Source organism: Orbicella franksi, chromosome 4 (genome assembly GCF_964199315.1).
Source record: "Orbicella franksi chromosome 4, jaOrbFran1.1, whole genome shotgun sequence".
Classification (NCBI taxonomy): domain Eukaryota; kingdom Metazoa; phylum Cnidaria; class Anthozoa; order Scleractinia; family Merulinidae; genus Orbicella; species Orbicella franksi.
In genome coordinates, this window is record NC_138148.1 from 28362301 (window position 1) to 28389395 (window position 27095).

General features: G+C 39.9%; 2 protein-coding genes and 1 pseudogene across 3 annotated transcripts in view; 2 read left to right on the forward strand and 1 right to left on the reverse strand.

The window, feature by feature from the left end:
- Positions 1–845: 845 nt before the first annotated feature.
- LOC145483817 (uncharacterized) overlaps positions 846–27095 on the reverse strand; it is a 28892-nt gene continuing 2642 nt past the window's right edge. The window contains exons 1-7 of one of the 2 annotated variants that reach the window (XM_081462361.1): positions 11190–11941; positions 10987–11065; positions 10556–10631; positions 6830–6897; positions 5971–6105; positions 4321–4418; positions 846–3530 (exon numbers count right to left, since the gene is read on the reverse strand). In XM_081462361.1, the coding sequence (XP_081318487.1) occupies positions 2306–3530; positions 4321–4418; positions 5971–6105; positions 6830–6897; positions 10556–10631; positions 10987–11065; positions 11190–11395 (1887 nt within the window). In that variant the 5' untranslated portion in view covers positions 11396–11941 and the 3' untranslated portion in view covers positions 846–2305. Of the gene's footprint in view, positions 3531–4320; positions 4419–5970; positions 6106–6829; positions 6898–10555; positions 10632–10986; positions 11066–11189; positions 11942–27095 lie in introns of those variants that run through there. The other variant, XM_081462362.1, reaches the window with a different exon arrangement.
- On the forward strand, positions 16363–18996 carry LOC145483816 (octopamine receptor beta-2R-like). The gene has a single exon (XM_081462360.1). The coding sequence runs from the start codon at positions 18046–18048 to the stop codon at positions 18913–18915; it is 870 nt and encodes a 289-aa protein (XP_081318486.1). The 5' UTR covers positions 16363–18045; the 3' UTR covers positions 18916–18996.
- Positions 23554–24652, forward strand: LOC145484538 (octopamine receptor beta-1R-like; annotated as a pseudogene).

Below are 27095 nucleotides of genomic sequence, written 5' to 3' on the forward strand. Positions count from 1 at the left end.
TTTGTCTGCTTCAGTTTATTCTATTTTTTACGACTGAGCTCCTCACTTTTAAAAGAAGGAGAGAGTGTTAAAATCGGGCGACGTCAGATGCACAACAAATGCTACAAGCAGGGGGAGAGTTTTGTAATGATTTGTCACTATAAAAAGACATGTGGGAGAGAAGCGGAGCACGAGAGCGCACTGGATGGTGCTTATCGGCCATGGGTAGCAGTATGATCATGTGAAGAAAAGCAATGCGAAAAACAACGTTGAGGAAGCCGAAGCTAAATTTCTCCAACTGCCGTGAAGAACTCGAAACTGAAACAAATTCTACCAACTCGTTGAAAAATCTTTTGACTTCATTTTCTTCAGTGTTCGATGGGAGCAAAGAATTTAGGGACTAGAGCAAAGTTTCGGAATGCGTCCACAATGTTAGCGCGTTGATTTGCCTCCCTTGTCAATTTAAAGAAAACAATTTGTAGAACATTCTTGGAAAGCGCAATGCCTAGGTACGAGTTCAGCGCTATAGTGTCTTGTAGGACACGTTGCATGCATGGTAGCGGTTTTCCGTGTAAGTTTGCGCAAAAGGTCAGAATGTTCTGGTAACACAACGTCTCTAGTCACGGCTTCACAGCCTTATACGAAATTTCGTTTTCACGGCTTTCTACATGCATCGTTTTACAACTCTTGAAAAAGAAAAACGTTGTAAACAGAATTAGATCGCTACATTTCGGGGATTAGTGAATTTGTGACATTAATTTTAATAGTATTTTGATTACGGCGGTAATAATGTAATAATAGTTTTGAATAGTTTTAATCAGTATTTAATTTGTGATTTTACCTGATGAATTGTGATATAAGCGTTGTTTAGTTGTTAGGTTTTCATTAGTTATTAGGTGGAATACCAGTAAACTAGCTCTCAAGCTAAGCGTATATCCAGGTTAAATAAAACATTCATTCATTCATTGGTAAGTGACGTTACAAACACTATCGCAGGGTACCCACGGGGTACCCACGGGGTACCATTACAAGTCAAGTCTGTTCGGCTTCTGACTTAGTCTACCCGTGCGGGTATAACCGGTTTGTAACAAATGACAGCAGGAGATAGAAAGTTTATGCTTAACTATTCATTCTTTCCATTCCTTTATTTTCTCTCATCTTGCTCTGCAAGACTGAACGCTCCATGTGGCCGTGGTATGCCTTTCACTCTAATCACTTCGCATTGTTTCTTCCATTTACAATTTAGTGAAGTTTCGTGCGTTTCTTTGGGGAAATCCAAGATAAGATTCTTAAATGCAAAAAAAAAAAAAAAAAAGAAGGATTTTGCGTTTCTTTACTAAACAGATTATGGTGCATCAAAGAAAACAACGGATCCACTCTGGGCAAGGATTGTCTGGTTCTTTGATGCACCATGATCCAGGCCATGTTGGATTAATCTGTTTGGTAATGAAACGCAAAATCCGTTCTTGCATTTAAGAATCTTCTCTTGTAGTTTCCCAAAGAGACGTATCCCTTGGACTCTAATACAGCAGATGCAAGTTTGACTGGTCATAAATAATTCAAAAATTTTCCACCTACGAATAAAGAATCGAAGATTTCATCTGCTTTTTTTCCTTTCAATACAGAGGACGTACAAGCAGATTGAGAACAGATGTCTCTATCAGCACTTCATTCGCACACAAGTGCGGATGAACGGTGTGAGTCAATCCCCCATATAGGCCAAACTACTTTGGTAATCCAAGCTATGTTTAGCTCACCCCTGGCTTCAAAAGGTCTGGAAATAGCCAATCCCGTGACTCGGATTTTGCTCACGTGGACAGATCAAGAAGCTAAACATGTACAGGCATTTTTATCCCCCACGAAAAACTTCCACGCAACCCGCGTGGTAATACTATGATTTGCGGGAAAACTGGGTACGATATCTAAAAATACCTTGGCAGAGAGAAACTCGAAAATAAGTCCTATATGGGGGGTCAACTCTCCTATCCTCATCCCCTCTTCTCGTACAGTGATACTTCTTGGAAGCAACGACTTATAAGTGATACTCTGAAAGTGAATGTCTTATCTGTAACTTAAAAACCTTAAGACCGAGACCGAGGAAATAGATTAAAAACGCGGTAAGCCTGCTGCGTTCGAAAGGTAGAATAATAACCTCTTAACTTAATGTTTCTCATACATGAGAGGTCAACAGTTTATAAATTATTTGACGTCTTTTTTTTTCTTTCTTTTTTTTGCCAAAGAAAACATGTTTTTCGTCTGGCGATGGGTTCTTCGCTCGCTTGAGAGAGACGCCGGTTTTAAATACTCAGGATAATCCGTGATTAAGTCACGAAGATTTTTCGTCTTTTTTCGACAAAATTTTCTTGAACGATAGTCCAAATCTTGCACGCGTCTTGTTGACCGATCGTTTGTTCGAGGACACTGTGTGATCCGTTTCGCTCAGTGGTCGACTGGTGCTTTGCTCTGAAGAAATAGGGCCGCTATCCTGCGTGCTTAGAGCGCCCGGGGCCCAATTGTGAAGGCGCTCAGACGAAGAGGCCGCACCATCAGGCACCCGGCTATTCAAGGGCCCATCCAAAGTCAAATCACTGCACTCCATGCATTCGTGGTGAAATCCGTGATCACAATCACGTCCGTACGCATCATGTTCACACTCAACATCCGAATCATAGCACCTGTTGAAGGGAAACGGTCTGACTCTTTTCCGTGGCTGATTCATTCTCGAATGAACACACTCCGTTGAGCTACTGCTGGACAGGTTGCCAGGTTCTGGCCCTTTCTTCCAAGCGTACCTGGATCTTAGACCACTGAAGGTATGCCGCCTGACAAGATACGCATCTCCATCACTACCATGCCTCGTCATACCACACCCATCTTCAGCTCTTACCCCAACATGCCCATCAGCATAGGAGCTCCTCCTCCTACTTCTCCACATCTTTCCTCCGTGGAAATTCAGGACGTAGTAGGGTTCCGTATCTATTTTCGCGTCAGTAGACGGGCGATGACCCTGGAGGCCCGCGGGATTCCCGCCACCTTCGCTATCGCCACCGCCAGCGCCACCAAGACACGAACAGCACTGAGAACCAGCCAGATTATCGTTACTATGGTAACGCGGACCATGTCTATGGAGGGAACAGGATGTCTGGTGCTCAGTCGAAGCCGGAGCCCCTTGAGGAACTCCCTTGTCCCACCTGCTGGAAGGAAAGGAGGCACATCGTGTCAATCCTCCATTGGAAATGCCGTTGGCCTGTTTTCGGGGGGTGTGCAGTTTTCTGGACCTTAACCTACCAGAGCTAGGCAGCCTGGTTGACGAGCTAACGTTCTCTACACCAGGTCCTTCTCGTCTCGTGCTTCTGACTGCGAGCTCTCTCTGTTGTTCTTCAGTCACGGTGTCCAGGTCGGCGGCCGGCTGCGCATCCTCTTCGTACAGTTCGTAGCCTGGGTCGGGCGAGAAGGCGCTGTACGCAAAGAAGAACACCGCGCTAATGATGAAGAAGTTGAATGTAATGGCGAGCAAGGCTGATGTTGCGGGCCAGTTAATCATGATATACCTGATGACAAAGAGAACAATCATCTTTCATTCAGTTATTAACTAAATAATAATGTTTAACAGTAACGACATACTTAACCAGGTACTATAAACCCTTTTCATAAATGTCTCCCATTTACATGTATGAATTCTTTTGCAAGTATCAAAATTAGCCTGACTAACCTCATTTTTAAGTTGATAATTCAAAGGAGGTTAGTGGGGTTAAATAGAATTTCAAACTGGCAGCCATTTATGAAAAGGGTCTTATACAGCCTAACAACATTGAAGAAAGGCTTTCTAGGCACACAATGCGTAAAAAGGACATCAGCTATACTGTTATGATTCGATTTAGTGTCCTCCCTCCAATAAGCGCTCCCTTTCTTAGAAAACGCTATTCTCCTCTTGGGTGTGTATCTTTTTTCTTTTTAAAAAAAACACCCCTATTTGAAAACGTACCCCCACTGCAAAAGTAGCAATTAAGATCTTGACATACATCAATTAAGACAAGTGGACTGAGTAGGGACTGGAGATCAAGATTCTGTTCTTTGCATTTTATTGAAGTAACTTTTTGCGGGGCTAACGAATATTGCTTGTTCTAGCGGGGACTATAAAGCGGTTCATTTATTATGTCAGAGCAATAATAATTGCTACATTAGTTAAATATAATCTACTCAAATCACAAATTTACAGTCTTCATCTGCAGAAAATAAACAGATGAAAAGATTCATCATACCAGAAATTCATTTTCCATTTTGTTTCTAATTTAAAACATTTAAAATTATGCAAAGCATAAGAGAAAGATCTGAACCAACCTGAGTCCAACAAAATGGGCTTCAATCCTGAGGGCGGCAGAGTAGATTTCAATTTGTTTACTGAGTACAATGACATTAGCACCAACAGCAGGGTGATACTAAAAAATAATAATAATAATAATAATTAGAGCGACACAATGGTTATTCATACACTCACATGTACTTATACACTAGGTAATTTTGCTCAACATTAAAGAGCTTATGAAACTTAGTCAGAGGGGAAATTTTTGGCTCTTTGTACCATTCAAGGAGAAATTGGCTTTTAAAAATTGTAAAATATCTCAAATCTGGTTGGCAAAAGGGCTATTTTTGGGCTCATGAAACATTCTTTCATTTGTAAAAGTTTGAGTTTCTAATCCTGCATATTCAATACATCAGGCTCAAATTTCTTGGCACAGTTAATCATGCTATGCCCTTTCAATAGTCAGAACTGACATTTTAGTACATGTAGCTTGATCAGAAACTGAATTGCTTATGCTAATAAGCCAGAGGTGAATGTTGTAAACAAAGATTCCCCCGAATATGCTCATACAGTAGGTCTCCTTCCACAAAGGAGAAACAGCAAGCTTTTTTGTTGCTCTTCAAAGTTATTATTCATATTCTTTAGCATTTGCACTGCCTCTCCGAGTCTGTTAGTGAGTGTGTCTGTACGCACTTAATGAATTAATTAGAAAATAATCAATTGTGATAAATGTCCATATTTAAGTGTCAACGCACATTGATGCCAATTGAATGACTGAATGAGTGAGCATAATAATTTAGCTAGTGGGGAAGTGAGAGTAAGTGAGGAATTGATTCTGCCATATCTCACTCCACAGATACATTGCATCAGTTTAATGGGCTTGTTATTTATCACCAGAAATCCACTGAACATGATTGCTTGTTTAAGCTCTTCGTGCTAGCAAACATATTTTATAGCCTGGGCTAAGTAAACAGGCAACTCAAATTCTTTAAACATGTTCCATCTGGTGTACAAAACACACCTGAGATACACGTAGACTCGAAATATTCCATACTCATCTGATGAAGTACATGTAGTCTGACTAAAGAAATGTAGTCTAATGGCTATGACTTACTGGTGTTTTGCAAGGGAAAATTCATAAGGCAAGCAAGGACTTAATTAGACAAGGATCTCTGTAGAGCAAGGTCAGCAGTAACAAATTTTTAAGGTAAAATATCTTGTGCAATAGTTAATATAATTCCATAAGTCCTGAATGGGGTCAGTGTAAGGCAGCAGTCCAGGGGTAAATTGCAGACTGATAGTAAAATGCAGACTGCAGAGCAGGGGTAAAATGCAGACCATGTACTTTTCAAACATATCGTGTTATTTCCATTATCAAGTGCTGACTTTAAAGAGTGTTTTTCAGGCTAATCAGAGTGAACGTCTGCACTACAGTTAGCCTGAATATCTTTCCAGTTTGCCTGAATATCACTCAAGTTAGGCTGAATAGCACTCTGGTTAGCCTGTTTACAGTTAGCTCTCAAAGATGGAATTGTTAAAAAATATTTGGTTAAAAAGTCTAGTCTGCATTTTACACTCATTATGCATATTACCCTACATCCGCAGTCTGCGTTTTACACTAACCAGTCTAACTTACACAGAACTTCCATAGCCATAACACAGACATATATGTACTGGACAACACTTACAGAGTCCTCCACATATTCTTCAAACAGGTTTATTCTCACAATCTGCTTTTCCTCAGCAAAACCCAATACCATCGGCACAGAGTAAAAAACTGTGGCAAGAGACTGCAGAAGTGCAGACTGATAGTGCAGCATACCCTACAAGACAAAAAGAAAAAGACGCTCAGCTATGTGTGTAACTTTTGAAGGATGGAAAGTTAAGAATAAACAAAAGAGATCAGAGTTGATTTTAACGACTTTCTATAGACAAGAACATTTAGTTACTACACAGGGATGTGCTCTGGAAGTGCCCACGTGGCAGAGGTGACCTAACTTTTGCCTTTTGGTGACTGGAAAACTTGCTTTTTTCTTTTAAGCTTAAGTGCTGGGTACCTTGGATTTCATGGCTTGGAACCTTTGGGCTCTTTGTAATGTTTCTTAGACAGCTACCTTGCTATTTCTATAAGCTGAAGTTTACTATTCTCCAGCATGTTTCTGTGTTCTTCTTGTTAACTCTCTTGCAATTCATCTAAGAGTTAATTTTTCAATGACCTGAATATCATTCTGCTAAAGGAATCTCAAGGAATGCTACATCACGGAGAATGTATCTTACAAAATGACCTACATTTTTCAATTTTTTTTACGACTGGTTCACAATCATTTTCATATATCAGGAATCTTACTCAATTTCACCCACCAAGAATATTCCCTAGTTGTTCATGACAACTTTCATGCTTTTCAGTAGACCATTATTTTTATTACTAAATTTGAGGTTTCCTTCAGGTCAAAAGTGATATTTTACATCACACACAAAACATTCATCTAAATTTATGACTGAAAAAATGTGCAAAGGCTAGTCAATTTTCTGGAAATTCATACTCACAGATCTTTCTGAACTTGCCAAAACTTTCCCAGAATCAGATAAAAAGGTTACCTTTACAATGAACATTCCTACAAATAAATGTTAAAATGTGAGAAACTATCAAGTAAAAAACCGGCTACTTCTGATATTGTTATAAACTTCTTCGAGAGGCATTTCACAATAAAAACTAATGATAAAAAGGATTATGTAGGGACGACAGAGCCAGGGGGGCTGGGGCAAAAAACTACATAAAATAATAATTTTACAAATATCTCCAGACCCCTACAAGTTAGTGCCTCTGGTGCTTGCTTGTAAGCCCCCCAATTCAAAATACATGTACACTCTGCCATCCCTGTTATGATGTGTCAGCCCCTTTGAAGTCATTAGTAGAACAGTAAAACATTAAAACATTAAAACACTAAAACATTGAAATGTTAAACTTCTGCGATAAAAAGTAACAAAACATGTTAATTCTAAGCATTAAAAATTAAAATTACAAAAACTCTAAAATTAAATTAAGACAACAGAAATATCTGTTAAAAACCCAGCAAACAAAGGAAATTCTTGTTAACAAGTAAATCCATTGCAAAAGTTGACTAGGAGTATTTCAAACACAACCCCTCCCCCACCGTCCATTGATGGAATACTGGTCTACTGTGCACAGGGTTCACTGCCCCCCCCCCCCCCCCCCCAAATAGCATTTAATTTGCACAACACAGTGACCCCAGTCTAGGCTTGAACACAAACCATTTGACTCATAAGCTGAGGCACTAAAAAAATAAGCTTGCATTACACTAAGGTGACGAGTCGCGGTGACACAACGTAGCGATAAGTCACTGTAATGTGTTGAAAAAGTGTATGCACGCTGCAATATGGTTGGCAAAATGGTGCAAAATTCACAAAGTTTATCTTTATTCACATTTAATGTTGTTATTATTATTTACAAATAAATTTATTCACATTCAACAACTAAATTTATATTCAAGAAATATATTAACTCACATTTAACGACATATTTCCTATTCACGAATATATTTACTCACATTTACGGGATGTATTCATTCACATTCAACGGTTCATATTCATTCACATTCACAACCAAAATATTGGTTCAACAGGGTGCAATATTCATTCAACATTTTCTGCGCACCGCCTTCGCGCATCATTAGGTCCTAGCTCCCGCTCTATAATTTCTGAACGAAGCAAGGCCTATTACATGAAGGGGTAGAACAAAGACAAAAGACCCCAAACATACACAACTGAACATAAACGTTACATGGGCTAGAGGAGATAACAGACTGCTCGATGATTTCGGATGAGCAAGTCGATAATCTCATACAATGTTTTATGAGTGATCATGGGACTTTGTTCAGGTATTCCTTGGTGACCACACATCTTCAATCATTATAGGTCTCAGAGTTCAACCGGATGGAATCAGGGAGAGTATTGACCGCGTAGACCCTGAAAACTCTAGAATCTGCTGGGCTGTTGTAATTTCTAGGAGAGCGTATTCTGTGGCTGCTCCAAGTAGCTTGTGGCATATCGACGGACACCATAGCCTGGTTACTGTCATGCATGGGGGTATTGATGATTTTCTTTTAATCTTTAATCTTTAAAAAGATACTCCTAAAACAATGTTAAAAAAAAGAAACTATACTAGCATTGTTTTTCTTTTTTTGTCTGTTTAAATGTTCTACTAGTAACAGAACTGTAGCATTGTCCTAGATTTGTTCCCCTCAGCGACGCAAAGGTTGGAGTAGCCATCAAGGGTGCGAAGTGATCATAGGGGTGAAAATGCGAGGGTGTCTTACAACAGCACAGCTGATTCTGGAGTCTCCAGGGTCAACGTGGCCAATAATCTCCCTCTTCCATCCCATTGATTGATCACTCATCATGAAACCTTCTACGAGATTGTCTAGTTGCTCATCTGAAATCATTGAGAAGCCCATACTCCACAATATGACGTTTCAATGTCCACCTTGAAACAAGAGGCGTTTGAATTTTTTTTTGTCCACATGAAACGTGACGATCTTTGTTGCAGAAGGAAAAATATAAATTAGAATTAAAATATTTAGAGAGAAAGAGCAGGTTTCCATTCAGACCCTCTATCCTTGTTGAATTGGAATTTGGAGATGCTGTTTTTTTGGTGGGGGGAGGAAAAGGGGGGGAACCCAGAGGAAAACCCTCGGAGCAAGGCAAGAAACAACAACAAACTCATGCCTGGGTCAAACTGATGGGAGGTGATGGCTCTCATCACTGCGTCATCTCTGTTCCCCAAGAACTACCTCCGATATTGAATATCAAGTTCGGAAGACCTCAGGGCTGGTCACAGAATAAACTGCAAGGTTTGTGCAGTTTCATGAGTCATGTCGTATCCATTCTCCATGCAAAAGACATGTATTTCCCAGTATTTCATTCAGTACTGCGCTATGATATTGACGAAAAGTAGTAATTGCTGGAGAGCTACACTCGAGCCTTATTTAAATGTTCTCTCTCAATCCTACTTCCGCAGTGTTCCATTCCGGTTCACACTCTTGTAGGAGATTGAAAGTTCCTGCCAATGTAACATTTGTGTTTGGGGTCTTTGGTCTTTGTTTTACCCCTTCATATAATAAGGCTTCCTTCGTCCACCATATTGCGTTCAGAAATTATAGAGCGTGAGCTGGGACCTAATGATGCACAAAGGCGATGCGCAGAAAATGTTGAATGAATATTGCACCGTGTTGAACCAATATTTTGATTGTGAATGTGAATAAATGTAAACCGTTGAATGTGAATGAATACATCACATAGATGTGAGTAAATATATTTGTGAATACGAAATACGTCGTTAAATGTGAATTAATATATTTCTTGAATACAAATTTAGTTGTTGAATGTGAATAAATATATTCATGAATAATAATAACAACATTAAATGTGGATGGACATAAACTTTGTGAATTTTGCACCATTTTGCCAACCATACTGCAGCAATACTAATTTTACTCCTTTTCTTGCTTCAATCATATGGGGATTGCGCAAATTCATACATTTTTTAAATGTGTGGTTCCAGAAAATATCTATACTCCTACTACAGAGGAAATTAGAAATTCCGGAGGGGTGGGGGGATCAAAGTCCCAGGAAATTCCAGAGGGGAGGGGGCCTGGACGGTTGATTTAGTTTCCAGATGTTTTCCAATTCAATACGGATTCAAGTATCAATCTAGCTACTCAAAAATCCTTCCTTACCTACTAAGTAGATCTTTGACACAAAAAATTGCCGTTTGAATACTTGTTTTTGAATGGCATTTTATTTGCAGTAAATTTTCTTTCTTCAAAAAGCACTTTGGAAGCTAACAAGTGCAAAGAACATACTGTTGCGTGAAAACGGCCACCATTACTTGTTACAAGTCTACATGGATCGGAGTCACCTTGTGGACCAAAAAGCACTGGTGACTAAATGGAAATTCTGGGGAGGAGGGGGGACTTACATGAAATTCCCTCCGTGGTGGGGGTATGGATATTTTCTGCAACCACGCAATATGGGCAACTTTACTTGCCGCATAGTACAGGGACAACGATTTGCACAGAAATCCCCCATGTCTCACATTTAGCAAATGATCACTACGACTTGTCCCTGGGTTGTGTCACAGTGATTCGTCAACTACCGTTTCTCAACCATTGAAAGTAGCTGGTATTTCAAAGAACATCTTCGGCAAGAGCATTGGGTTTACCAAAGTAAAACCAATATTTTACTGAAACTAACCTAGTTTTTCATTCACAGGAGAAAGTGGCATCTCAAGATCCAAAAAAACCTGGTATCGCTGTCCTCTCATCAATATCTATCAAAACAGCGAACAGTAATAATAATAAGGATCATCAGCTAATTTCTCCTTACGGAAAGGCAAACAAAAAGTAATTATACAAATTTGAACTTTCAGACAATCGGAAAAAATTAAGGGTTTTTTTTTTTAAAGATTTGGAGCTCAGATAGAGATATTAAATTAATTACTTCGGCTGGTAAGAAATGTAATGAGACATGCAAATTCACTGAGTCAAAAGTTTAGGCTTTTGTTTCTGAGAAAAGCAGGTTGTGGCACATCACAAACCCGTGAACTACCAAAATCACGCGCTAACTTCGACTGAATATCACGTTAAACCTATGGAGACCTGATAGATTTTCAAAGAAATACTCACTCGTTCTCCAGTACTCAGAGACAAATTGGCTTCAGGAAAAGAACATAACCCCTTCTGGCGCGCATTCTCGCACTCCGAGCTACAAATTACAAAACCATGAAAAGAAAAGAAATCAATTAAATTAAGTTACCACATCATATCATATCGAGATCGAAGATCGTAAATTTCACAGTTCCTTAAGAAGAGGAAAAAAGTGGACTTACTCGAATAGCAGGAAGACTGGCCTTACGTGACTGACCGTTGGCATATACGCGTAGTAAAAACTCACGTACATCAGCACAGCAACCCAAAGGATCACGAACACAGTGCAACACGACAGGAAGAAACGAGCGACAGTCACACCAACAAGGCGACTGGCGCCCAAAGTTACATCCTTAACGAATCGTATGATCCTCCACCTTATACTCATGTTAAGTTAGGGTTATGAAATGCGTGTTTTTAAGTAATTTTTATGAGTTCTCTCGCACACCCAACTCCCTTCCGCCATGTTTATTTTGTTTGTTGAAACTGCACGGAAATGCCCAGTCTCTCGCAGTTATGACATATACGGGACAATCTGGGAATGAGTGTCTCTCCAGGCTCTCTCCAAGCTCTCTGTGGCCTAATTTCCATCTCTCCTCTCATCCTTTTCAAGGGGGAGGGTGCGCGGAGGTGAAGGATTTTGGAGGATCATTTGAATTTTAGGATAATAGAAGTGAGGATCAGCAATTTTATCGCGGCCCGGGGGCTGGGCATTTGCGTACCCCGGGGCGACCCCCGGGCATTCGACACGCGTGTTTTGGAAAGTGCCATGGATGAGTACATCGGGAAAGACGAAGCGTTTGTGGAACAATGGCTTGTCCGTCAGGGACTAGAGAAACTTGCAGATGTTTTCAAAGGCATGTTTTCTCAATTTTAGATATTTCTTCATTACTTGTAAGCATATAAATATAAGCGACAAGGTGAACTATATTTTGTTTATCACAAAACAATCACTGACGTGAACACGACTATTTCGCTTTTCGCATTCAAAAATAGCCTAACATTTTTTAAATTCATGAAAGTGGAGTTAAAATACTTAAGGTTGACGAATTCAAATGATGCGATCTTCAAGACATCATTGTTAGAAACAGTACTTTCATATGACCGTTAAAGGCATTAAATATAGGCGTGGAAAGGCGAATATGTTTGCGAAGACACGGGGGATCACGAATTTAAAGGGAGAATCAGCTAAATGTTACTGTCTTTAGCCGAAAATCCTCCGAACCCCCCTCCCCCCCCCCCCCCCCAAGGGCGATAAATTATGACCGGTTCATTAGTTGAAGATATCTTCAGCATCCCGTATTCGAACGTTGTATCTACAATAGTTCAAATATTAACTTCGTCCGCTACTACCACATACGCTAAACACATGTGTCGCTTGATAGCCATGGGGTCCTATTTTTTAACTTCCAGCGACGCTCTAACTTCGGAGCCTGATTCCTTTCCCGCCTTCAAAGTATCCATATTAAATCAAATCACCGCGTTAACTGCGTAATCTTGTTAGTCTCGTGTGTTCTACATATTGTGCGACAGGGATGCGAAGGCAGACAACTTTATCAGGGGCCCGTGGTAATACCCTGACCCGAGCAATAAGGCGAGGCGAGGCGAGGCGAGGCGAGGCGAGGCGAGGCGAGGCGAGGCGAGGCGAGGCGAGGCGAGGCGAGGCGAGGCGAGGCGAGGCGAGGCGAGGCGAGGCGAGGCGAGGCGAGGCGAGGCGAGGCGAGGCGAGGCGAGGCGAGGCGAGGCGAGGCGAGGCGAGGCGAGGCGAGGCGAGGCGAGGCGAGGCGAGGCGAGGCGAGGCGAGGCGAGGCGAGGCGAGGCGAGGCGAGGCGAGGCGAGGCGAGGCGATGCGATGCGATGCGATGCGATGCGATGCGATGCGATGCGATGCGATGCGATGCGATGCGATGCGATGCGATGCGATGCGATGCGATGTAATGTAATGTAATGTTGTTCGTAAGTGTCACTTAACATTAAAGGCTGGTTTCCATATGATCGCAGACGATCGCAGACGATCGCGGATCGCAAATCGCAGATCGCAGACGATCGCAAAGAGAGTTGTTTCCATATAATCGCAGACGATCGCAAGCGATCGCAGAGCCGACTGTTGCATACATTTCGGACAGCGGAACTGTCAAAATTACACGCGCGTTGTGCTGGCGGGAAAATCGCAGCAAACAATATGGCGGACGTCGAGGAGGAAATTTTGCTGCAAGCAAATGTATTCCTTCTTTTTGTCAACCTATTTTGAAATTCCCTTGGCACTGCACCTCGCCCTGAGCCAGAAGGTAGCGTTTTCAATCGCTTCAGATAACGACCATAAGCAGTTCTTATGTTGCGGAATTTGACCTCCGCCTCAGCCGCCGATAAATTAAATTTCTCCCCGATTTTTTCCCAGTAATTAGCCTTTTTGTTTTTGTCTTTGAAATCTTTACTGTTACGGTGGTAAACGCACTGATATCACCCAACTTTCTCCACAAATTTCTCGTTACTAACGTTACCTTGTTCAACGCCAGCCATGTTTACAACAAACAAGCGGTTGCTTTCTTGCAAAGAAGCGTTGAATCATGGGTCGGAATTCAAAATATTATGGGATACGTTTCGATCGCAGATCTCCATATGATCGCAGACGATCGCAAAACTTTTTGCGATCTGCGATCCGCGATCCGCGATCGTCTGCGATCATATGGAAACCAGCCTTAAGGGAAAAAATTAATAATGGACGTCTGTGATTTGGGTTGACAGGGGCAGATCTAGGGGGGGTGCAGGAGGTGCGTACCTCCTACCCCCGAGATGACATGTGGCTTTCTGATATAACTGGTATTCTGCAAAAAAATTAAGAAAAATAAAAAATACTCAATCACGCCATTCGTAGTGGTGCAGCCCCTCCTAAGAAAAAATCCTGGATCCGCTCCTTGTTGCGTAAATTCAATTTGGTGAAGTCAGTCACTGACTTATTCAACGGCAGCGAAAGTTCCTCGTGACCATAAAACTGTGCTCCGGTTGATCATCTAATGTAACAAGATGACCATTTAACAGAGGTGAATTACAGTACGTAAAATCAGCCAATTGGGAAGTCCAAACGGTGACGGCGCCTGCTTAAGAATGGCTGACTGTTAGGATCGAGAAACGCCGGTCAACGACCCATTTGGCAAATCGCTCATATTTTGCCCAAAGATACCCTTGGGTGACCTTATTCTAAAAATCATATTATAAGGTTTCAGCGAATTTTTATTTTTCAGAAATTCGCGAAAATTTAAAAGCGCGGTCAAAGTGCGGTTTTTCGTGTAATAACATGACCGAAATAAGGTGCGAGGACGAAGCGCTGCTAAAGTCTTAAAATAAATTCAATTGACTTCAAACTTCACACAAATGTGAAACAACCACTCTAATTTATTCCTCGTTTTAAACTAATCTCAGATATGTTGATATAGTGGTTTTCCAAACCATTTTAAAAACACCTATGAAGCGTGTGGAAAATAACAGCAAAATATAGGTCATGTTTAACAGCTTAAAAATGCATCTGGTACCTCACTTTCCCATTATTTTACTTTACAGCCTTAAAATGTCATTATTAAACATATACCATGCCAAGTCTCATGCTCGAACTCGCAGTATTTCCCTTTGAGAAAAACGAAAATCTATGTCAATGTGTTGGGCGCAAATAACACAATAATTATACACGAACCAGAGACAAATCAATTTCAATGGCGAAAGTAAAAGGCTACCAGTAATTAAAATCCCGTCAATTCACTGCTATCAGTAGAAACATAATCTCCACTACATAAAAACTGTTTTTAGACGTTTTCGATCGAAACATTGCGCGTTAACTTTGCTTAATTTCCTGTCCGCCGTCGTGTCTAGTTTGTCATCGTGTGTATTTCCTTTATGTAAACAACACTGTGAATGGTTGTCATAACAAACGCAAAGAGATTTTCTGGAACCTCGATGTTTTCGATTCCCCAAAACGCTTTAAGTTCGTTAAGACACAATAATGGATCAACTTGGAATGCTGTTTAGCATTAAGGACGTTAAAGGACTGTAAATTAATCGAGTTGAAATATCTTGAAGTAAATCAAAATCGCGCCCTTACGCTAATTGCTAAACAGCCGATCTCCGTTCAAGTTCAAGAAGTCGAGAGGTTAATCCGGCGATGTATTACCGGTACAACAACAAAATCAAACCGAGGTCATCAAAAGTGTAAGTTTAAAAGTGTAGTGGCAAGTTCGAAATAAATTTCGCCTATATAAATTGGAAACAAGAAGCGAAACGGTCTGACTCGAAACAAATAAACGAGATATTAATACGACTAATTTAATCCGAAAACGTTACAGAAAACATACCTAAAAGCCGTCGATTCCCCTCAGTACCACTCCACATTGCCTTAAAGAGGCCAAGCTTTAGGCTGTAAGAATCAGGGGCCTCATGAATGTGCGTTTATTATATCGGCAACCATGCTGCGTGGCTGATATTCGAGACTCAGTAAAAGTTGTCACACAACCCTACGAGCAGCCCAGTCACGCTTTCACTGCTCTCGCGCAAATGTTCAACATTTGGCAATTACAAGTTTAAAGTAGTGACAGTAGACTGAAATGCGCTTTTTAAAGCTGTCCTATCCAGGAGCAATTATTTTTCTTGTTCTTGAATGGCTCTTAGTTGTAGCTACAGTCGGGGAGGGGGGGAGGGTGTACTCCCGGAATTAATAAGTAGTTCTTTGTGAAAAACTATTTTAAGGAAAGTAAGCTGTTCGCGAGATCTATGTTTTCAGATGTTCTAGAGTGATTAGTTTGTTAAGGCACTGTTGCGCTGCGCCTGCGCGCAGTGTCAGAAAAAAAGTACCTTAGATCATCTGTTATACTGCAGAAGAAACCCTTGACAATTAGCATGTTCATAAAGCTAAATAGTATCATTGTAACAGCATCAGTTCATTAGAATAACACAGGGGCCTATTAGGGTAAGGCGTAGGGACAATCTGCAGTCCTTCCACCAGTAGTTCACTATCACTCTTCTCGGTTAAGCTTTGCGAATTGCCTGACTTGACTCGTGGCTCCCGGCCACGCCCATCTAGTAGTATGTCACCACCCCAGTATGTGAGTATGTGTCGAAAGAAAACTTGAGATTCTATCAAATACGATTAGCATTACAACCAGACCGATTGCGTGTTGGACAACGCTAAATTATAATGTGCAACAGGGTTTTCCGGTTTAAATGCTTTTCCACCTGTCCACGGTCAATGCAATATGCGCGCCAACAAGTAATTGACTCAGCGGAGCTAAACTCAAAATTATTTAGCTTAGTGATCCCTGTGATACTTCGAGAATCATCTGGTGTTTCAGTGTTACCTTTTTAAAGGATCAAATGAACCATAATTTAGACACTTTTTTCATTTGACTCCAATGTGCTCTTAGGTATAAAATAAACATATTCTGAAGTTTCAAACGAATTGGACGAACCATTGCAGAGATACTGGAATGTTAAAATCACTGTTTTTTATCCATCATAATCGTAGAGCGGTCGGGAAAATTGTCGGAAATAAAACTTGTGAAGTCACTCTTGGTGAGCTCAAGAAATGAGGGAAATTTGAAACTGTTTTGGTTTCAAGTTCACAGTGAACTTCAGAGGAAAACCACTCAAAATCAAAAGTTAACACTTTCAAGTTCCCCCAGGACCCAAAACTTAAAAGAGAATGGCTTATAAAAATGAAAAGTGAATGGCTCATGCCCTCGAAGCATTCGCGCGTTTGTGTAAAACATTTTGCCGAAGACAACTTCGAACAAAATCTTGTAGTATGCAGTTTTTTGGGACCCTCTTTCAAGCTTCGTCAACTTGTAGTCAAGAAAGACGCGGTCAGCCGCGGCCGACGATTTTTAACTTCACTATGGAACGTTGCAAGCCGGCAATTGGACGAAAAACAACGAAAAACAAGCGAATAATGCCCACCGAACAGCGGACGAACTCCTCGGTCATTTCCCAAGTAAAATAAGGTTTGTATTTAGGTCCAAAACGAAAAAGAGTTTAATGCGGTTTAGTGATTCTTTGGGAAACTGAACAATTCCAAAATAAAACAAGAAACCGTCTCAGTGAAATGGGGGCGAAGGAGCTCTCGGGAACAGCGCCTGGTCCAATAATTGAAAAATATTGCACCAGCAATGGAGCAATCTTATTGGTTGATTTTAGTTATTGGCCCGCTGAACAAACGTAAACGTGTAATGAATTGGCTTCGGTCCAAGCACATCAGTTTAGGATGTTCAATTACCTGCAAACAAATAACACCACTCACGTAGGACGATCGGATGTACCTGCTTTCTCAAAATCAAGCTACGTCATAACGGCATATTCTTACCTACCCACCGGTTGGCAGTTCCTATTAACAAATTCTTTCTGCGGTTAACAGAATAATATAATAGTCTTGTCCTGTTACGCTACGTTCTCTTAAACGAGAAGAAATCGAGAGCTTAATTGTAAAACTGGCGAGTCTAACAAAATAGCAGGTCCTCGAGCGTTGTTTATAAAAGCCTCATAAATGCCACGTTGTAAAGTGGACGTGACTAACAAGTTAAAAACTTAGGAGTTTCTATTGGCTATTATTGACACCCTTAAGTGAAAAACTAATTACGCAAAAGAACAGCTGGCGGCATAAAACGTATGCGATATTAAAAATACAATTTATTCCGCGCTTCTCAATATATATCTGAAAACTCCACAGGCTCAATGTACGTATTTAAGCTAAACAAGAACGTGTTGGAACTGTGTGATCCGGGTGTGTGATGCACTCTAGCTAATGTTGCATTGGCTCGTTATTTCCTACCACAGCGTATTCAAGCCTAAAGAAACACGTTTTCCACTGAAAAAGACTTCAACATTTGGCCTTTTCAACAGCCCGGAAATCCTGAGAAAGTTGTCAACAGAGGACCGCCTCATCAACGGCCGATTTCACTAAAGAACTTCGGACCTTGTTTGAACACTCAAAGTGGATTCCATAGTGATTGAGTCTTTAATATATACGTTTTTAAAGTATATCGACATTTAAAGCTGAAGATGTGGTTTTTTATTCTCGGTTGGTTCTTCACCGTCGTAACCGTTTTGGGAAACTCACTTGTAATGTACTTAATAATCACAAGGGCAAGATTGCATGTTACAACAAACTGGTTTGTCCTGTCGCTAGCATTGGCTGATTTGTGTGTTGGATTGACTTACTTTCCACCTCTTTTCATTTCAAGCTTCTCCCGAGAGTTACCCATCGATCACACGGGGCTTTGGTTCAAACTCAGCCATACCTTCTTATATTCTTCATCTTCAAACTTATGTGCCTTGACAGCAGACAGGTTCCTTGCAATTGCGATGCCATTAAAATACACCGTATTCATGACAAGGAAACGATTAATAATATCCCTGGCTTCAGCTTGGATCGTACCTTTAATCCTCTTCACATTACCTTCAATTTTCACTTATTCTAATAACAATGCCTCTTTTACGTTTATCTTCGAGACATTCAGAGTATCAGTCTTCCAGCTTATCCCAAGCGTGCTGTTTGTATTTGTCACCGGTCGTCTTTGCTTTATAGCAAGAGACATCTCTCGAAAGGAATCGCTGCTTTTGGCTCAGATCAGGTTTAATTTCAAGCCACAGGAAAATGTACTGACAGTGAAGAAGCAGAGGGAGAAGAAAGCTTCAGTGAAAATGATTGTGTTAATTATTTTGCTTTTCGTGTTGTGTCACATCGGAGGAAACTATCGTTGCTTCTGTTTCGTTTTCAAACTTTGTTTTGCTTCCGGAAATCTGAATAACGTTGTTCACGTTCTTTTTATCATGAACTCGGCGGTGAATCCTTTGGTTTACGCTGTTTTGAAGAAAGATATGAAAAACGAACTGAAGAAGATGGCATTAAAGAGACATTGCCATTGCTGACAATTTTTCGCCATTTATGTTTATTACAATTACAGTCTTAGTCTTTTGAATCAAACTTCAGAAGCAGCGGTCAGTTGGTATGGATCCGCGCCCTAAATAGAGAAAAAAAAACTGACTGACTGAAAATATTTTGTGAACTCAAAGTTCGTTATATATTTTACATAAAGTAAAATTTTGGCTTCCCCTTAGGGTATATGATATTAGGTTGAAGTCGAAAGCTGTTCAAATACCGAGTCATGGTTTCACTAAGAGCCACAACAGAGAACTTAAGAAGAATTAAAGGAATATGACGTCAGTCGGTTATCGTCAGTAAAATATTTAATGGAGTTTTTCTTTTATTGTGTAAGTAACTGATATAATTATTTCGATTGCAACTTCAAAAACAGTTCAGAACAGGCTCCTGTTCACAATTAAAGTGCACCTGACCCGAAAATTTTTTTTCCTCTAAAACGAATCCACTTATTATTCGAAGCATTTGGGCGAAAAATTTTTGAATTTGGTTGAATCCTCGATTTTCTATGCCCTTTCAAAGTCGCGCCTGAAGTGTTACACAACCGCGTTTTAGGGAGTCTGGGGCAGCGGTTGCTGATGACGTCTACCCAGGAACCAAACGCAATGGCGCCTCAGTCAGCTCTCTGTATTTGCTCGAGAAAATGGAAAAAAAAACTAATCGCTCCAATATATTTTGGGACTAAAACGTCCAAGTTTTGTTCCAGAATCATTTCTTTTCGTCACTGGAGTCAGAGTTAGGTTTCGATTCGGAAGACACCGAAATAAACTTCGATCGAGCACGTTCGACAACCGTGAACTCACTGCGCATGCTTAGAGCTTTGAGAACAATTTGCAACATTTCAAGCGACGACGGGGAATATTTCTTTGCGGACGAGCTGCTTGTATATTAGGAATGGAAAACTAGATACGACGTGGAGGAGCAGGCAAACGAAAAGCAGGAATGAAAACTCAAGGACTGCTTTGCATGGTAATTTCGTCACCTAAACACAAGACTCCTACGCGTGTTTATAGCCCGTTTACCTTTGTCCTTCGCGAGAATGTATTTTGTCAAGGTATGGTTGTTCTATTAAATCAGTGTTTTACTTTCTGGAATGCTTCATGTTTATAAGAGCGACGTAAGTGTTTCAGTTTTCAAGACTTGATGACCTCCAAAACACTGGCTTCGATCGATTGAAAATCGTAGAATTGTTTGGAGCTGTATTTTTGAAGCTGCGGGAAGCAAGGCGGAATTGGGAAGGAAACATTTCATACAATTACCCATTTCACATTGTCACACGTTTTAAGTCGTAACTCCAAATAACCAGTGTAAATTTTTTTCAAAGTTCGCAGTGAAATTCGTCGGATAAGCGAAAAGGATGTGTTCCCTAAGCGGTCCGCAGACATGAATGTTACGCGGTCATATTTTCGACACTATTCAGGGCGTATCTAATCGATAGAAATCGATCATCGAAAATGTAATCGATTAATCGATAATACTCGATAGTACTCGATTTGTCGATTGATTAGTCAATTTAATCGATTGAAATCGATAATCACAAATCTTTTGTCACATCGATGGAAATCAAAAATCAAAAACGTGATATGATCTTATCATAACACTGCGTAACATTTACCTTCAAGCTTACATTCGAATCCGCTTTGTTGATAAAGATGATGTTACTTCTTTCTCCGATGGTAGCTACTTTTCTTATTTTTTTTTTCACCAGGATCACTGCTGTAAAGCTGTTTAAAGCAATATTTCAGCAGATTTCAGCCCAGCAATCCTATGGTGCTGTGTACTGTGTACTCGGATCGATCTTTGCTGTACGTACGGGTATTGAATAACGATAACTAACAAACAAAACAAATGAAAACTTGTACTCTAGAATCATCAGAATCGTGGTTAATATCCGGAGTCACTACTGTAGAAATTGGCAAACTGTCGTCCGTTCTCCGAGAATTTAGAAGGGTAATTTTCGAACGCTTATGGGGAGGCGTGCATGGTGGCTTACGGAGCGCGGAGGGCTTGTTTAGATTTGTAAGCCGCTGACCACAAAAACGATAACCTTATTCAAACAACATCTTTAATACACTAGAAAAGAACGAATTATGGTAAATTCTCGAAAACGTTTAGAGGATCACAATTGTGGAACGGCCTACTAACCGAATTGAAGAGAACGAGAAGAGGACTCAAGATATCGTAACAACAAGTATGACTCTAATTGTGAAGGCGGAAACGATAGTTTCGTAACAGTTGCGTTGCTCATGTTTTAATCCCTTTGTTGATCTTTGTTCGGGTGAGTTGTGAATCATTCTAGCGTAAAACTGAGATCTTTATGAAAGAGAATCTTCGCCCATTTTCTTTTCGATCAGTCGAACAAATCGATACAATCGATAGCTAATTATAGAAATCGATCAAAATCGATAGTCACAAAGACGCGAGTGATCGATTTCTATCGATTTCCGATACTAATCGATTGATTAGTATCGATTACAATCGATTACGTTCGATTTCTATCGAGTATCGAAAATATCGATTAGATACGCCCTGCACTATTGCATAGAATGTTTGTCGCACTGCTGATTTCCAAACCTTCGAAAAACTTTGTGAGTGTAACAATTTTGTTATCATGTAATTCTAAAGGATTAATCTTCGACTTTTATCCAAATCGAACGAGAACTAAGTGATGGTTGGCGGCGTATAGTTGCGACCTATTTACATATCACTATATTTGGTCGTAAAGGTTCTTGATCGATCACACAACTTTGCCGGCTAAGTTATAAATACTGCAGGATTGGAAGATATAGGTTGTGGGTAGTATTTCGACAAATAGCTGGTTGGCTTTAAGCAGAAAATTTTGAAAATAGCGTTTGAAAGCCTGCGGAACAAATTCCAGTGAGAGTTCTTCCATGGTTCTCACAGACTCAGTTCGCTTGTTTCGGTTCAACAAAATCAACCATCGTTTATGTCTTCATTGTACCATTGACCGATCATCGCCAGTAAATTGTACAGTATATCTTTTTTTAGATCTGGGATATTGCTGCAACAGCACTTCTGATAGGCATTTCTGTGCACTTTTCGAATTTGTATTGCACCATCCTGAAGAAAATGAGAGGACGTGAGATATTCGACCTTCCTGGGTAGACGTCACAACAGCCGCTGCACCCATTCTCCTCAAACTCGGTCGTGAAACAAAATGGCGGTGTTTTGGAGCTATTTTCGAGATTTCGTCGGGGCACAGAAAATCGAGGATTTAACCGAATCCAGAAAGTTTTTCGTAGAAGTATTTCAAATAACAAGTAGATTAGTTTTCGGGAAAAAAAAATTTGGGGGGTTAGGTGCACTTTAAGCGTTAACGAAAAACACTGTACAAATATTTAAATGTCTTGTGGTATCATCGCTCGTAGTCATAACAACTTAACGAAACGCAACGTTAATTAATTGACAAGTACAGTATTATGGCTCCTAAAGGTTTCTAGGGTAGACATTAGTTAATCAATTGTAAATAAAGCGCTAGATCATGAAAACCCTAACTAAAGAACCTGCAGTTTTCCTTGTATTGAAAATTAGCATAGGTAATCCAGGAGATAACAGATCAGTCGGAGATCAACACGTCATTTTGTCTGACGAAACACGTCAAGGAAAAATACAAACAATATAGTGAGCAACATAGTCAAACATGACATATATGGGTTATTGAGCAAGCGTTAGGGCAAGATGGCTGGATATTGACCGAATGCATTTTTTCGGTCTTTATCAGACAGACACAGAGTCCAGGTCCATAAACTCGCAAAAAAAGAACGAGGCCAACATCTAGCCATCTTGAACGGATCAAGCCTGGTCAGCAAAAGAGTTATTACAAGATTTTTGGGGAAATGTTTCTTGCGGAACAAAGCGGGTAGTCCCGAGCGGGCAAGATAGCGCCATCTTGCTTGCTCGGGTAGCATATCATAGTGCAGGATTTGGTTCATCTTGCCAATTCACGGAGCCAACCATATAATATGGCTTCTTAAGTCCAAGCAGGTTAAAGGATGTTCATTTTTGTTGCATTAATTTATACTTTATTTGTAAAAGAATGCGAATAACACCACTGACGTAGTACGATAGGATATTTCTAAAAATCAAGCTACGACATAGCCTTCCACCGCTTGGCAATACCTACTAAGAAATGCAGATCTGTTGATTAAAATGCTTCCTTCATTTAACAGAATAATACTCTTGTCCTATTACGCCGCGATCAATTTGACGGCAAAAAATTGACTTAAAAAAAAAGGAGTCTAACAAAAGAGCAGGTCCTTGAGTGTTGTGTTCTAACAGCCACGTTGTAACGTGGACTTGTCTAACAAGTTGAGAACTTAGGAGTTTCTATTGGCTATTATTGACACCTTTAAGCGGAAAAACTAATTACCCCAAAGAACAGCTGGCGACATAAAACATATAAATAAATTAAAAATACAATTTATTCCGCGCTTCTCAATATTATCTGGAAACTCCACGGGCCCTAAACAGGCGCGTGTTAGAACTGTGTAATGCGCTCTAATCTTGCACAGGCTTCTTATTACCCACCACAGCGTATTCAAGCCAAAAGAAACACAAACGTTTTTCAGTTAAAAAGACTTCAACATCTGTGTTTTTAACACCCCGGAAATCCTGAGAAAGTTGACAACAGAAGGCCGCCTTATATTAACCGATTTGACTACAAAACTTCGGACCTTGTTTGAACACCGGCCCAAAGCGGAATCCACAGCGATAGAGTCTTATATATGTTTTTACGTCAATCGATTTTTAAAGCTGAAGATGTGGTCTTTTATTCTCGGTTGGTTCTTCACCGTCGTAGCCATTTTGGGAAACGCACTTGTAATGTACTTGATAATCACAAGGACAAGATTGCATTTTACAACAAACTGGTTTGTCCTGTCGCTAGCATTGGCTGATTTGTGCGTTGGATTCACTTACTTTCCTCCTCTTTTCATTTCAAACTTCTTCCAAGAGTTAACCATCGATCACATGGGGTTATGGTTCAAACTCAGCCATACCTTCTTATATTCTTCATCTTCAAGCCTATGTGCCTTGACTGGAGACAGGTTCCCTGCAATTACGGTGTCTTTAAAATACGCGGTATTCATGACAGGGAACGATTAATAATATCCCTGGCTTCAGCTTGGATCGCACCTTTAGTCCTCTTCACATTACCTTCAATTTTCACTTATTCTAATAACAATGCCTCTTTTACGTTTATCTTCGAGACATTCAGAGTATCAGTCTTCCAGCTTATCCCAAGCGTGCTGTTCGTATTTGTCACCGGTCGTCTTTGCTTTATAGCAAGAGACATCTCTCGAAAGGAATCGCTGCTTTTGGCTCAGATCAGGTTTAATTTCAAGCCACAGGAAAATGTACTGACAGTAAAGAAGCAGAGGGAGAAGACAGCTTGATTGAAAGTGATTGTGTTAATTATTTTGCTTTTCGTGTTGTGTCACATCGGAGGAAACTATCGTTGTTTCTGTTTCGTTTTCAAACTTTGTTTCGCTTCCGAAAATTTAAATAACGTTCTTCACGTTCTTTTTGTCGTGAACTCGGCGGTGAATCCTTTGGTTTACGCTGTATTGAAGAAAGACATGAAAAACGAACTTAAGAGGCTGCGATTAGTTAGACATTGTCATTGTTGACAGTCTTTCTTCATTTATTGCAATCTTTGTCACTTGAATCAAACTTGAGAAGCGACAGTCAGTTTTTTTATGGATTTAAGGTAGCAATAAACACATGAAGGAAAAAAAAAACTGGTGGACTTATAACGTTCTGTGAACTTTAAGTCTCTTAAATATTTTACATAAAGTGAAATTTTGGTTTTATCTTTGGGTACGTGATCATTCAAAAAATTTAGAGTGTAAAACCCAGTGCTTCGGCGTAGCAGTCGAAAGCTGTTCAAATACCGAGTCATGGTTTCAGTAGCAGTCGCAACAGAAAAGTTAAGAAAAATTAAAAGAATCATTATGTCAATGTTAAAAGATAATGGAGTTTTTTTTCTTTTGTCCTGTGATGATTTCGATTGCAACTTAGAATGTATTTACGCAAGAGCAAGTTCACAAATAAACGTGAATCAAAAACGCTGTACAAATAACGTCTGGTGGTTTCACCGCTCGTAGTAAAAACATTTAATAAATAGACAAATGGAGTATCATGGCTCGTCAAGGTTTGTAGAGTTGTCATTAGTTAATAAGTTGGAACTAAAGCGGTACATCTTGAAAAACCCTAACTGAAGAATCGGTAGTGATGTCTACTATCAAAAATTAACATACTATTCCATGAGATAACAGATCAGTTGTTTGATCAGCAAGACATACGTCAAGGAAAAATACGAGCGATATAATGACAACGAAATAGTCAAACATGATATCAAACATTACGTCATTGATATCGTCACAGTGAAGTCATAGTAGTTTTACACGTCTTCAATGACGGTTTTTCCCGGGGCTGGAAATCCTTTTAAAACAGCCCGGTTTTATCAATGCCATATAATATCCGCGCATATTATACGTTATTACTGGAAATGATCATTAGTGATAAAATAGAGGATAATACATTGGCGCGCGTAGATATGGAATATGGACTAGGTTTAATTTCGAGCCATAGCAAAATGTACCGACAGTAAACAAGCAGAGGGAGAAGAAAGCATCAGTGAAAATGATTGTGTTAATTATTTTGCTTTTCGTGCTGTGTCACATCGGAGGAAACTATCGTTGCTTGTGTTTCGTTTTCAAACTTTGTGTCGCTTCCGAAAATTTGAAAAACGTTATTCACGTTCTGTTTATCGTGAACTCGGCGGTGAATCCGCTTGTTTACAATGTTTTAAAGAAAGACATGACAAACGAACTTAAGAAGATGTCACTTGATAGACGTTGTCGTTGTTAACAGTAATTCTCCATTTAATACAATCTTAGTCACTTGAATAATATTTGAGATGCAGCAATCAGTTCTTATAGATCTCGTGAATTTAAGGTGCAATCAGGAACACACTAAAAGGAAAAAACTGGTACGCTAAAAACATTCTGTGAACTTTAAGCCTCTTAGATATTTTACATAAAGTAAAGTTTTGTTTTCCCTTAGGGTACATGATCTTTCAAAACATTTACAGTGTAAAAGCCAGTACCTTGGCGTAGCAGTCGAAAGCTGTTCCAATATCGAGTCATGGTTTCAGTAGCAGTCGCAACAGAGAAGTTAAGAAGAATTAATAGAAAATGTCAATGTTACAATAAAAGATATAATGGAGTTTTTTCCTTTGTAGTGTAAGTAACTGAGATAATTATTTCGATTGCAACTTACAAGCAAGTTCACAATTAAGCCTTAAGTGTTAATGAAAAACACTTTACAAATAATGTCTAGTGGTTTCATCGCTCGTAGTCATAACAATTTAAGAAGACACAACGTTAATTGACAAACAGAGTATTATCGCTCGTAAAGATTTGTAGAGTAGACATTAGTTAACAAATTGTAAAGAAGCGCTAGATCATGAAAACCCTAACTAAAGAACCTGCAATTTTTTGATATTGAAAATTAGCATAGATATATACTCCATGAGATAACAGACCGGCCATTTTGTCTTCACGACACACGTCAAGGAAAAATACAAACACGCACAATATAATGAGCAACGTAGTCGGCAAACATGACATATATGGGTTATTGACCGAGCGTTAGGGCAATATGGGTGGATATTGACGAAGTGCTTTTTTTCCTCTTTATCAGACAGACACGGAGTCGAGATCTATAAACTTGCCTAAAAAAGACGAGGCTAACATCCAGCCATCTTAACGGATCAAGCTTGGTCAACAAAGGTTCTTATATAAGTTTTTCGTGGAAATGTTTCTTGCGGGACAGAGCGGGTAGTCCCGAGCGGGCAAGATAGCGTCATCTTGCTCTCTCGGGTAGCCAATCAGAGCGGAGCTTGCCATATAATATGGCTTCTTTGGTCTCAACAGGTTAAAGGATGTTAAATTTCTTGCTTTAATTTGTAGTTCATTTGTATAGGAATGAAAAATAACACCACTGACGTAGTACGATCGGATATTTCTCAAAATCAAGCTACGTCATAGCCTTCCACCGCTTGGTAACGCCTACTAAGAAAAGCAGATTTATACATTAAAATGCTTCCTTCGCCAGTAACAAAATAATAGTCTTGTCCTGTTACGCT

Bases quoted from the DNA above. Each gene is read 5' to 3' on its own strand.
- LOC145483816 (XM_081462360.1), top strand. From the start codon at position 18,046: ATGTGGTTTTTTATTCTCGGTTGGTTCTTCACCGTCGTAACCGTTTTG.